General features: G+C 38.1%; 3 protein-coding genes across 3 annotated transcripts; all 3 read right to left on the bottom strand.

Moving 5' to 3' along the window:
* Window positions 1–2,005: 2,005 nt before the first annotated feature.
* Window positions 2,006–5,298, bottom strand: LOC125215506 (E3 ubiquitin ligase BIG BROTHER-related-like). The gene is made up of 7 exons (XM_048116939.2): window positions 4,973–5,298; window positions 4,228–4,579; window positions 4,073–4,134; window positions 3,100–3,141; window positions 2,893–3,014; window positions 2,671–2,779; window positions 2,006–2,260 (listed from the first exon to the last, which is right to left on the bottom strand). Exons 1-7 carry the CDS (start codon window positions 5,138–5,140, stop codon window positions 2,210–2,212), a joined length of 906 nt encoding a protein of 301 aa, XP_047972896.1. The 5' UTR covers window positions 5,141–5,298; the 3' UTR covers window positions 2,006–2,209.
* Window positions 5,299–7,598: 2,300 nt separating this feature from the next.
* On the bottom strand, window positions 7,599–10,273 carry LOC125211744 (uncharacterized). The gene is made up of 8 exons (XM_048111655.2): window positions 9,827–10,273; window positions 9,559–9,734; window positions 9,101–9,168; window positions 8,902–9,003; window positions 8,608–8,763; window positions 8,378–8,497; window positions 7,964–8,093; window positions 7,599–7,893 (listed from the first exon to the last, which is right to left on the bottom strand). The coding sequence occupies exons 1-8, from the start codon at window positions 9,922–9,924 to the stop codon at window positions 7,784–7,786; spliced, it is 960 nt and encodes a 319-aa protein (XP_047967612.1). The 5' UTR covers window positions 9,925–10,273; the 3' UTR covers window positions 7,599–7,783.
* An 820-nt stretch (window positions 10,274–11,093) lies between these two features.
* LOC125211619 (rho GTPase-activating protein 5-like) lies at window positions 11,094–13,021 on the bottom strand. The gene is made up of 5 exons (XM_048111495.2): window positions 12,464–13,021; window positions 12,274–12,394; window positions 12,087–12,206; window positions 11,778–12,008; window positions 11,094–11,710 (listed from the first exon to the last, which is right to left on the bottom strand). The coding sequence occupies exons 1-5, from the start codon at window positions 12,820–12,822 to the stop codon at window positions 11,276–11,278; spliced, it is 1,266 nt and encodes a 421-aa protein (XP_047967452.1). The 5' UTR covers window positions 12,823–13,021; the 3' UTR covers window positions 11,094–11,275.
* Between the last annotated feature and the right edge of the window lie 232 nt (window positions 13,022–13,253).

The raw sequence follows: 13,253 nt of genomic DNA, 5'->3' as shown, positions 1-13,253 counted from the left end.
ACAAAGATTAGAAAAGGACGTATAGAGCTTAAGAGCACTCCCAATGACACTCCCTTATTTCTCCCTTATTTCTCCCTAACTCCTGCCACATCAGCGCCACATCAGCATCACATTTTATCCCCAGTTTTTAGCCAACTGCTACATTGGTTTCTCCCTTATTTCTCCCTTATTTCTCCCTAACTCAACATTTCATTTTTACATCATTATTTTTTATATTATTTAATTTTCCCTACAAATGTATTTAATAAATAGACTAATAATGAACAATTCATCGTTGTATTAATCATTGGAAAATATAATACAACGAGAAAAAAAAAACTACAAATAAAAAACGCAAATAAACAAAGATTTAAAAAAAAAAAAAACTAAGACGGAGGGACCGGAGGGGCGTCGGGATCGAGGCCCATCGTAATCTGCAGGCTTTGGATGCATTTCCAGAGGGCCGCCTTTTCTTCAGGGGTCCCGCCGCCGGTGAAGTACAGCGTGTACATCTGCGTCAGATTGGCGACATTGCTCGAATAAGTGGCTTTTTCTAAGTCGATGTGGGGTTCCGACTCGACTTCCGACGTTGTGCCCTTCCCCTTCCGCCTCCCCTTCGCCTTCTTCGCTCCCTTCGGGCGCTCGTGCGGACCATCCCCACTAAAGTCGATGTGGGTCGCGCTCCCCTCGCTCTCCGAAACGCTAAGTCGCGAGCGCACCGATTTCCCGTGCAGCGCGCCGTGCATCCCCGTCCGGAATTTGGGGAGATCCTTCAGCTTATCGTAGATGTTCCAATACTTGAACCCCTTCGACAAGTACTGGCCACAATACCTCTGCATGGCCTCATCTCGGACCATATGCTCGTTCTGGCCACTGGGCATGTTCGCCAACAAGTTAGAATAAATACCGTTGAAGTGGCCGCAGTCCCTCATGAGGCGCTCCCAATGCCGACGGATCGTCTCGCTGCCATGGTCCTTCATTGAGGCAGTCTTGTGGCTCCTGTACTTCGCGGCAACCCGCTCCCAGAATATGATCTCAGTCTGGTAGTTGCTGCGCTCCGCGTTCTGTGACCAGCAGGTGGCTATCAGCTCGGACTCTTGCAGAGTGTAAGTAGTCCTTACCCGCTTCGGCCTCTCATCGGAACCCGTATCAGTCGCAGCCGACGACGCCGGCGCCTTCCCCCTCCCGCTCCTAGAAGGCGGCTCGGTGGGCGTTTCCACCTCGAAGTCCTCCGCGCTCAGTGTCGCGGCCTGAGATTCTTGGTCGCCTGGGGTTGATCCGGGGGTGTCGAACTGGGGCCGATACACATCGTCGGCTGGAGAGGGCATTCTGCCGGCAGAGTTGAAGTACGGAGAAAGTCTCCGCGCCGGAGGAGTCTGCAAAGGAGACGGACCCGCGTATGGAAGTTGGCTGGGAGGAGAACCCATCGCCAACAACGAGTGCATCCACTGCTCGTTTGCTTCATCCGTGTTGGGAATTTGTGAACTCGACTCTTTCCCCTTACCCTTACCCTTACCCGAGCGGGAATTTTTCTTCCAAAAGCTCATAATTTTTGGAAGATTGATGAAGATTGAAGATTGGGAGAAGAGATTGAAAATGGAGAGAATGAAGATTGTGGGTGATGAATGGAGGAAGTGGAGGAAATATTTATAGGGGTGGGATGTAAAAATAGCCGTTGGGCCGGAAAAAAAAAAAAAAAAATTTAAATATCGCCGAGCGTCGCCCACAGTGGCCGGCGATCGCTCGGTGATAATCCGGCGAAAAAACGCCGCTTGGCGAAATAACGGTAAGATTATCGCCGAATTATCGCCGATTTCACCACAACGGCCGGCGATAATCCGGCGATGTTCGGCGATTTTTCGCCGGATTTTCGCCACCCCCATTGGGAGTGATCTAAGAGCTCAACCAAATATGCGTGCAAATGCTTATTGTCCTGGTATGAAATTTTAGCTATATTTTCAACGCTTGTACTGACACATTGAACTTCACTCGTCGACATATATGATAAATTAAACTAAAATGATAGTGATGTAATAATCTGACTTTAATTTCACTATAGAAAGTGATGTAATAATCTGAACTATCAAAAAATTCATGAACTAGAGAAGCTAACATAATGTTGCCAAGAAATTTGCGAAAAGATACAAGCTTGCATGACAGACAAAGCTTGTCTGCATCCCATTTATTTGCTCCTCCTCCACACCGTATAAGAATTAGATAATGGAGTTTACTAGCTTTTCCCCGAAGAGTTTGATACTTCGGTGCTGCACACGGGGCAAACCTACACATGCAAATAGAAGTGAAACAAGCTTGATTTCAATCTCCTTATCGGGAAAGAGGAAGTAAACAATTTCAACCCATACCAGAAAAATACACCAAACTAGCTAGCTTTACCCCTAATGCCAATAAATATAAAGCAACCATGAAAGGAGATGACGAGTAAAACTATGTTCCAATATACAGTAGACAATGCAATTGACAATGTAGAATATACATTATACAACACCCAAGGATCAGACTCTCAAGCACCCAGACCATCTCATGGGATAAATACCAAATATGTTCTACACCTCGTCTAAATTAGGACAAGATTTCACGAACTTAATGTTAGATTAATGCAACGAATGTTCGAGAAGCATACAGGTAGGAATATCCAAAATGGTACAAAAGCTTTCATATAAAAGAGTATACCTTGTTGATTTGTAACCAATTGTTGATACATTCTGGATGATATAAATGTTTGCAAGAGAGAGCAGTCAAAGCATCGCCATCCTCATAGTCCAATCTACATATAACGCAGCTGAGGAACACAGGTAAGTTGTTATTAACATATTGGCAAACCATAAGTGAAAGATGAATCTGGGACTAGAAGGTGGGGAGATGAGCAAATGATGGAGAATGATTTTCACTTACGAATCACTGATCCCTTCCTGAGTGTCTTGTGATTTATAGTTGACGGAAGCCAAAGAAGCTATAGTGTCTGCAGAAAGACCCCTGCTCTCTGTTCCAACAACTTCACCTAATGCGATCAGCTCCTGCAAAAGAAGCCAACCATGAGATCAAAGTACAATGTGCAGAATGAGAATGAAAAAGAGAACAGGACATAGCCTTCCAATTTACCTCATACGAGAGTTCGTCAGGATCAACCTCTTCCCATGTATCCTAAACATGAATTACCAAGTCAGGCATACATAACATATGTTGAGTCTGTTGACCATTCCCAATAGGATAAGTAACATCAATTAACAACCTCCTTTCAGAGTAACTAAGACAACAACAACATAATTCAAAAGTTGTAAACTGGCGGTCCTTTTAGAGGATAAACAAATGCTCCATAATAAACCAGAAGCAGATTCAATTGAGGAAAGCCAATAACTAGGACATGTAGTATGACAGGGTTCATTGAGGGATGGAAAAAGTGCTCCAGCCCTAAGGAATCCTTTAAAAAAGACTAAAAGTTACATGCCACTATCAGGTATACAACTTCTGTGCACATGGAGAAAGCTTGATGTCATTGTCAAAAATAATCTAGTTAGAAATAGTTATTTATGTCATTGTTCAAAGTCATGGATCATAAATGCAGTTCATATTTAAGTGAGGTATGATACTTTTGGGGGAGCGGGACTAAAAGCATGGGTAATTGGGTATTGTACCCCATTTTTGGGGGATGAAAGTTACTGTAAGAGAAGCATTCCCCCACATCAACCTTTTTAGCATTCCCATTTTCCTGCCCACCCCACATCCCGATACCCACACCCCCACTCCTCTCTAGTCTCTACTATTTTGCGCTAGCACGGAGCTTAGCATAAGCCTTCACCTTACTTTTATCATGTTTCCTTCATGAATAGCATCTATAGCTGCATTCACACTTCTCTTTTCAAGTATAAAACGAAGTTACATACACATTTCATCAAGTCGAATAATTATCAACATAAAATATGTGCACATATCTTCAGCGTGATTCGTTCCCATAAGAAAAACCATCCAAAATGACAGAAAATAAGCAATTCCAGCTCCAAAGTATTATATGTATCCTCCTCCCATTCACAAGCAATGGAAACATGAAATAGAAATTGAAACATGGCTTAAGTACCGGAAGAATTCCAGCTTGCTCCTCCTCATCTTCATCCACGTCTTCATCATCCCCAACAACCACTAAAAATCACCAGAGAGATTTTAACACTACATAGTTCATAAAAGTGATAATTAATAAAATAAAGGACTAAACAAAGAAAATCCGAGTCCTACTCTCATTCATCCCTGCTAGTGCAAACATTCTGGCTGCCATTTCCCGTTCTTCAGAATCTTGCAATGCTCTAGCAAAGGCCTCATCACTGGAAAACAAAGAGGGATCCAATTCTGCTGTTTGATTATCATCTTCTACTCCTTCACCACGAGCATGTACATCAAAAGCATCTTCTGCATCATCATCATCATCATCATCCTCCACCTCAACATCAGAACCATCATAGTCCTCTTCACTAGGATCATCATAATCATCACCATAATTTTCAATTCCAAGCCCATAACTCTCATTCCCCCAACTTCCATAAGGAATGCCATCACCAGCACCCATTGTCAACATCATATAAGCTCTTTCCTGCCAAAATACATCAATCTCAATTTCAGAATAATAGTACTACTACAAAAAAGTGAAAATTTGCTACTCTTGCGATAAAACTTTACTTAGTTCAAATAAAATGCATTTATGTCATACATAATCACAAAAGTAGATACATACGCATAGGAAAAAAATACACTATGCACCAGAAACTCAATACTCATTTTTTTCAATAACAGTATGACTAATTTGGAAGCGAAACTAAACCTCACACAATAAAATCAACTTGAATATAAAACGAAAACAGAAACAAAAAAAAAAACATGAAAAAAAATCACTCTTAAAAACACAAAAGAGGCAGGATCCAAACATATTTCTAATTAAATTGGTATTGGATAGCAGAAAAAAAAGACGAGATGAAGAAATAAAAACCTGTTCCTGGAGAGTACGTGCAAGAGCAAGATCCGCATCGACTTGACTGAGGTTCGTAAAGGGAGTTCTACCGCGGAGATTTTCGGCGGCGTCAGCTCCACTGGTAGGGTTTTGTTGTCGGTCGGCGGTGTCGGCGGGAGTGTTGGCACTAACTTTGGAGTCATCCATTCCTTGTTGAGCAGGAAATCGAAATTGGAGACAATCGTGAATCGCAAAAGAAATGGAGAGGATGAAATGCGGTGGAAATTCAAAAACACGAACAATAATGTGATAGAGACGTAGAAGAAAGCGGTGCGGTAGCTTTTGGACTTGGAGTGCTCATATTTCAAATCGAGTGCATCTATATATTTATAAGACCCAGGAAATTGCCGGAAGGGATCACCTCATGCATCGTATACTACATTACATAATACACCATTAACATATTGACAAGTGTATTTTATTTTATGGAAAGAAAAGCTATTTCCAATATAACCTCTCCACTTAAATAAAAAAATTAAACTATGCTAAATATAAAAATATATATATTCAAATCAATTTCAGTTAATTATGCTTATTTTTTCAAAAAAAAAAAAAAATGTAATGTTGGATCACATTTTATAGAAAGAAAAGTTATTTCAAATAATTTTTCTTGCACTTCGTATCTACACATCTTTTAGTTTCACTAATTCTCAACATATTTTAATAACTAATCTTGTTTCTTGTCAAAAGTTATCTCCTCATAATTTTGTTAGCTGCTATATCAATAATATATATGTATGTCTATTAATTTTTATGTATTTTATACCCAAAAAAAACATCGCAATTAATTAGTATTAGCAACATTAGTCTATATATCAGTAATTTTTGTATCATGAAATAAGTACAAATACATAGCAGGAACAAAAAAAAATCAAAATATCATAAAAAGAAAAAAATATTGGAAAAACTTCAGTCTTCAAGTAACAAGAAAGAAAATAGTAGTAGTACTAAAAAGTAAGAATATATTTAATATATAAAATATTAAAGGTTCATAAATTTATTTATTATAAACATAGCTTCTGCGTATAATATGCTTGTATCAAACTATCATATTTGAGTTCTAGAAAAAACACAATATAAAGATAATAAAATTGATTGAAATTAATTTTTTTTTTATTAAAATTGAGCGTAATCAACTTAAATTGATTTCAATAAATACGTTTTTGATATTTAGTGTAGTTTAATTTCTTTACTTAAGTGGAGAGGTTATATTGGAAATAGCTTTTCTTTCCATAAAATAAGATACACTTGTCAATTTTTTAATGGTGTATTATGTACTGTTGTATACGATGCATGAGGTGATCCCTTCCGGGAAACCGCTATAGCTTAAGAAATCTTTGATTATTAAATTTAGGCGTCGTTCAATTAAAATAAAATATTGTTATACTGTTTTTGTTTAATTTAAGTATCCGCCAATGTCTTTAAAAATAATTTAGGTGCGCGTCCAATCGACTCTCCGTTGGTAGAATATAGTACTACAAATTAAAATAAGTGCCCCTCGTACATTTTTCATTTCTTATAAATTATACTACTATTTAAATTAAAATACGGATATCATTAAAATAAAATATTACTGTGAGATTAAAATCCCAAAACTTAGGTATTGAAAACCTTAAAAGAATGCTTAATAATATTAATTTAGAAGAAAATAATAATAAATAAGTATGATTCTTAATTTAAAATTATAAGTCGTATTAAAATTCACTTAATAAACTGTTAATTGATAACATAATAGTATGATTTAAGTAAATCGTAAGTGGAGAAGGACTAAAAATAAGATAAAATAAAATAAGATATAGAATAAAAAATTAATCATAATAAATGAATTATCGTGAGATAAAAGGAATAACATTAAACAATAAATCTAAGAAAAAATAGAAAATAGGAGTCATAGGAGTACTATTTTTCTTATATTCTGTATTTTTTATTAGATAAAAATCAAATACTCATAATTTTTTTTAAAATCAAACACATAGTTTTTTGTTTGCAGAATTATTACTTTCCACGCACAACAATGGCAAACAAACGGCCCATATATTTTGGCGAGTAAATAGTGCATTGAAATTGGGATATGATAAAATTCAACTAAACAAGAATAATGATTACATTAGAAAAAATAACAAACTGTGTATGTGCTTTAGGTACTAAGATGAAAGAGATGGATAATTAAAAGAAGAAAAGAAAGAGATGGATAAGCGCACATCGTTGGGGTAATATTTATTATTTATAAAATAATTCCCACTAACGTAAACAAAGCCTATAGGCTACAAGTATGTTTTAATTAACCACTTTTTTTTTTATCACAAATCTTAGCAGATGAGTTAAGAATAATTTGAAATGCACAGAATCTAATTCTTCATCAGACATGTTAATTAGCTCTATGTGCAAAAGCTAGCGTCTAACCATATCCAATCAAAGATGTACAAGGCATCTCTTGGCTTGGGAAAAATAAAAGTTAATTTAAGTAACAAAATTATTTTATTCGCATAATACACTGAATTTTGCTTATGTTTCTCAACACAAGAGACTGTACAAAGCAATATGCAGAATTAAGTATAATTAAATAGTGACCAATTCTGCTGCCTACAAACAGAGCTGAATCTAGTTTAAGTGTAAGTGAAGAAGACTGTTGTTGAAGTTGCTGCTTTACAAATTGATTCATGTCACTTAGTTTGTTTCTGTCATTCGCAAAATGCAAGAGAATTCTTTACGAGTAAATGAAGCAATTTATAACATAAGATGAGTTGCATGTAATTCAATCAATCAAATTGCTGCAAATGCCCACACAGATCATTGAAAGCCACAGATCACCTTGACTGCATCTGTTCCAGAGACATATTCATCCTCTATAATTGGAATTGTCTTCCACACCATCAGCTTACCCGGAATATTTATTTTGCCTACAAACAAGAAATAGTTTTGCATCATCTGTGGATTTTCTTTTCTAGTTATCATGTTGAGGAGTTGTACCATCTAACGCAGATTGCTTCTCAGTGCAAATAGCTGCATAATGTGAACCATCCAACTCCAAGAGCGAAAATTGCCAAGTATTTGAAACATCGGTTGGATCATCCAGAGAATCCACAACTATTTCAAAACCCTGAAACCAATATTGGACATATTAGAGAAATAACAAACTCTAGACCATTCAGCAGTTATACGACAAGTTCTCATCAGAAATTTGAAAAACACAAACTCAAATCGTATCATAATATTATCAACACCACATTGGAAACACATAGATATACTGCATGCTCCGTTGGATATTGTTAATTTGTTTGATTTCCATATAGATAAATCTTGCATAAACCTTTCCAACACCATATATAGATAAAAAAAAAAGCTTTCTTTAATGGAATGCCAGCAATAATATTCTAGAGAAACCTTAGTGCTTGACTCATCGAAAGCTTCAGAGTCTCCTTCCATTACACCCTGGAAGCGAATAGTGAATGTTTTGAATGGTGCACCAGAAAATCCTTTACCTAATGCTTTGACATATGCCTCCTGAAAGTGATAGCTCGTAGTGAGAAGTTTTTACAAAACGGTCTTCTCAGATAGTTTGATCTATCTATAAGTTAAAAGAAATCTTAAGTAATTGTATGTCAGTACCAGACCTTGAGAGTCCATAATTTGATAAACTCCCTTTGCTGGACTTGAGGGTCGGAAATAGCAGCTAACAATTCAACTTCATATTTGGAGAAATATCGACGAGCAAAGGATAAAATGTCGTGTTTAATGCTCCGTTTCTTTTCTTCTACATCAATACCAATCTACTTGAAAGTAAAATTTACAGGTATTTTAGTTAATGAAACATGGTGCATGGCACGAAAGGGCAACTCTATTAAGTGACTAATAATCTGATATCAGTAGTGTAAAAAACTCAATTAAAAAAGGATTAGAGAACTAACTTGAGAATTAATAGTCACTCCACAAGCTATCAAGGAAGATGTATGGGAGAGGTTAAAATGCAAGGGAGGTGGATCCCAATCATCAATTGATGGCCAACAAACCTGCCAACATCTCTCAATGTTTAAAAGCAAAGATTGACCATGTCGATGCAGGAAAGCCAAGCCATTGTAAGAAGTAACAAACAATATTAAACTAAACCTCAGGCTTTCCGTGCATGTTTTTCCGGAACTTCAATGATCTAGGTTCAACTGGTGAGTTCATCTGATCTACCAAAACCCAACATGATTATGAGTGCCAAAGTTTCAGGAAGCTCCGCTTATTGATCATGAAAGAGCTTTATCCTCTTCCATACACACAGATTTTTTTAACACGAATACTATAATTTTGTTAAATAGGTTGTGGTACGTGCTATGTTTTTTGTTCTTTAGCATATATGCCATCTTCTGAAATTAATTAAGAAAAACTAATCTTCAATGAATGCCATGAACAAAATAAATCTAAACACAGAAAACCTAGCTCTCCAAACTCCAGATACAAAGCTGAAATTAGGCAATATGAAAAAGCATGCAATCAATTGGCGGCATACTATTTATATGCAGAACACTTGAATAACCACAATCCAAATCGATTTAAACATAAAATAAACACACACATACATTTGGCAATCGTGGTGCGAACCAATGCACGTGCCAGCAACGCGCTCTTCCTCATCTCCTCTCCTTGTAACCGCAGCACATTCTCCCTCTCACACGGAGACAGAATATCCAAGTATTGCTTTAGCAAAGACTCACTCTTCACTTCGCTGGGGTTCACATACCACAAATGTGTCTCCCTGAAAGAAAACCCCCAAAAATTGGTATAGTATATTTGGCGGATCAAACTCTGACAAAATTTACACATATTTGAATAAAAAGGAATACAAACATTGGAGCAGGGAGTTGAACGGCATTTAAAGAGTGCGAAGAACGGATGAATGTTCTATCGAAGCAATGCAAATTCATTCTCGAAAATCCTCTCCGCATTCGAATCAATCGGAGAAGAGAACAATTGAAAATCCAAATTAGATAAATATGAAGGAATTTGCAAAGATTGAAAGGTATTTTGAGATCACGAAGCTAAAGGCGCAGGTTTGGCAGACTGCGGCGGCTAGCGGCCCCATTTTTCGAAGAAGACGAGGGACAGCCGCGACAACCCGGAGTTTGGCCGATCACAGAATAAAAACCGGTGGATTTATGGTGACATAAGTGGTAGCCGGAGGGGTGTTGGCGGTGTCTGAACGGGGGGAGACGGTAGCAACAAGAGGCGACAACAATGGTGGTGGGGAGAAGAAGAAACACAGAAAAGAGCAGTGTGCGAGTCGCGAGAGAGATATCATTTGTTTAACTTGGGCATTTAGTGGGCTCGGCATTCTCTCCTTTTTATCTCCAAACTTTCTAACTAAGGCCCAATACCGGATAAATACATACAATTGTTTCAATTATTTTGCTATTAGTATCAAACTAATCATTCTTTAATAGAAAAAAGTATAACCTGCATAATAAAACAACAGTGATAATAGACATCTTAGTTAATTCCTTATAATTTTCTACTTCCATTTGAAATTTCTATGACTACTAAATTTACTTATAGGCTAAATCTTAAACTTTATAATTTTACTTGAGTGCATTCTAGTTTAAAACGAACAATCTGTAAAATAGCACTAGTACTATTGAATGTTCATTACACTTAAAAGTTAAAAGATATGAAGTATTATTACATGGATGCCCACTCGCAAGTGGGCATCATGTAGCCATCCCAATGGCCGTCGAGAGGGGGGCGTGTGGCGGGACAACTTGTGTGATGCCTGTTTGGCCACTCCACCCATATCCGACTCTTGCCAACCCGGAATGCTGTCATAACATTGTAGATGTTTTAAGATCCCAATGAAGATATTATGAAGTGAAGTCTTTGAGCTTATATTGTTGCTACTCCATTTTACTATTTTAGGCAATGAGACAATGACAGATGCATAGATTGTTTATTATGGGGTCGGATAAATTTATACTAAAAACTCCCGATTATTGTAGTTGTTCAACTTTAACAATAGCAATGGAGAAAGATAAAAAACTTTGATCTTTCCTCAACAAACTTATATTAACCTAACAAATACTAATACTCGCATTAAGTTAGACATACAAAATTTACCTCCACCTTTTTGCAACAAGAAAATAACACTCGTATTAAATTAGATTCCAAATTTCCAACGTTTTCCGAGGAAAACAACAACAATCTGTACAACCCAAATTCCGACTTCACTAGCATGAAATGGCAAACAACAATAATATATTCATACATAAAGATGAAAACTGGAAACAGAGATGAAAAGGCAGTGATTCATGGGCGTGCCTGCGTGCATGAATTGGCACGCCTAATCATCTTCACTTCCTTGTCTCTCTCACCCTCTGACTGCGAGCTGTTTTTCTTCAATCCTTTCCTCACTTCGTTCCAACTTCTCGATTTCGACCTCCGAATCTTCCATTCATTCCTTCCACCTTCAAGAATGTGCCTCATGTTGCTGCTTAACATATCACCCAAATGGCCTTTTCCATCTGCTAACTTGTCTGATCCCACATGTTTGTCATCTTCCTCCTCCTCTTCTTCGCATATCTCACATTCGGCTTTATTCTTAGGATCATCATCCGAGGGCTCCGGCTCTGGCTGCATCACCGGACCACATTCCTCTCTCTGTCTCAGTGTCTTCTCAATCAGAGTCTTGAGGAAGTTCATCACTTGGACGGCGTACATTAGCGCTGTCAGAGGATCAGACATCTGCAACAACTTGTTAGTACTTTTTTTAAAACCAAATTCTATGTAAGTAGTATTCAGAACAACTTACCTGAGTCATGTTTGGAGCAAAGACCATAGCAACGTTGCGTGCATTCATCTTGTTGAGATGTTCCATCTGAGCAACATCGGCCATCAGATTGATGGCCCAGTCCAGCAGTGCTGCTTCCGTGGGCGGAAGGAGGCTCACAATATGGCAGCACTCTTCCTCCGACTGCGCCTGCATCACCTGCTCTGCCTCCACACAATCCAACACCCCTTTCGGGAGCTCCCTGAACCACGCCTACGCAAATCACCAACACAAGTCATCATCACTAACTTACCTTTAACCACTTCACATACATAATGATACAATACATACCTTAATGAGACCTGCTAAACAGTGGACATCAATGTCATCCGGGATCAATCCATTGTTCAGCTGCTCCCTAACATACTCCTCCTGTCCGTTTTCTGGATTGATTCGAAAGATGCCTTCAGACTGCAAATGGGATATTAAATTAATTGCATACACAGTTGATCAGAAATCGGATATGATGTGTATATACCTCAAGGCCTCTCTGAGAGTACAACCGCCGCTGCATCATGAGCAGAATGGTAGGCACACAGTTGCCTCTGCCATCGAAAGAAAGCTGCATCGACTCTGTTGAAACTCCAAACACCCTCGTACTACAACATATTATTAATCTCAGTACACAAGTACACAATCATATGACAAGAATTCATTCGAAAGCTGACCTGGCGCTAGGAGGCCGCCTTGGAACTTCGGGTTCAAACTCAACGGGGAGGCCGAGAAAGCCATTGAACCTATCAAAGGTAACATGAGCAACATGCCTAACATTAGTAGGGCCACCAATCTCCATTGCGGCCTGTTCTTGAACTCCGCTTCTGACTCTGCAACCCACCAAAGATTTCCTAAAAACAGTCAAGAAAGCAGCCAAAACAGGCAGTTGATCATCGTCCCCTTCCTCTCCTATCTCTCCACTCCCACAACTGAAAAATTCAGCCGACTCATGGCCGGCTTGTGACAGCTCAACAACGTTAGAGATGGAGGTTGAGGGCAGTTGTTGAGGTGGGGAACGTAGTATCTCTGTCATATTTCCTCCTTTAAAACAGGCTATGCGTGTTGTGTGTGTTTCAAGTTTTTGGAGGGGGGTTTTGATGGAGGGAAGAATATTGAATAGGGAAGTGTTTGGTGGTTGGAATAAATTAATTAATGTTTTGTTTTTGTGTAAATACTGCAGGTTAATGATTATGAGGTTGGTGGTAGATGGATGGGTTAATGCCAATGGTGTAAGAGCAAGACAAGAATTTTGAGAATGAGTAGAGTTTGATTCAAGTAATGTTTTTTTGTGGATGGTGGGACTTGTACATCATCATTTATATGTAGGAGGTAGAGGTACAATTTCAAGGTATAGTTTATCAGCAAAATGGTGAAATATGACAGACTAACTTAGTTGGATCCAATTTGTTCACATGAATTATTGCAAGTCCACATCTTGAAGTAACTTCTTACTAATATTTGTCT

The sequence above is a fragment of the Salvia hispanica genome, chromosome 3 (assembly GCF_029641045.1).
Source record: "Salvia hispanica isolate PSC_SH4W2 chromosome 3, Shi_PSC_v1, whole genome shotgun sequence".
Classification (NCBI taxonomy): Eukaryota; Viridiplantae; Streptophyta; class Magnoliopsida; order Lamiales; family Lamiaceae; genus Salvia; species Salvia hispanica.
This window is presented reverse-complemented; position numbering and strand designations above follow the sequence as displayed.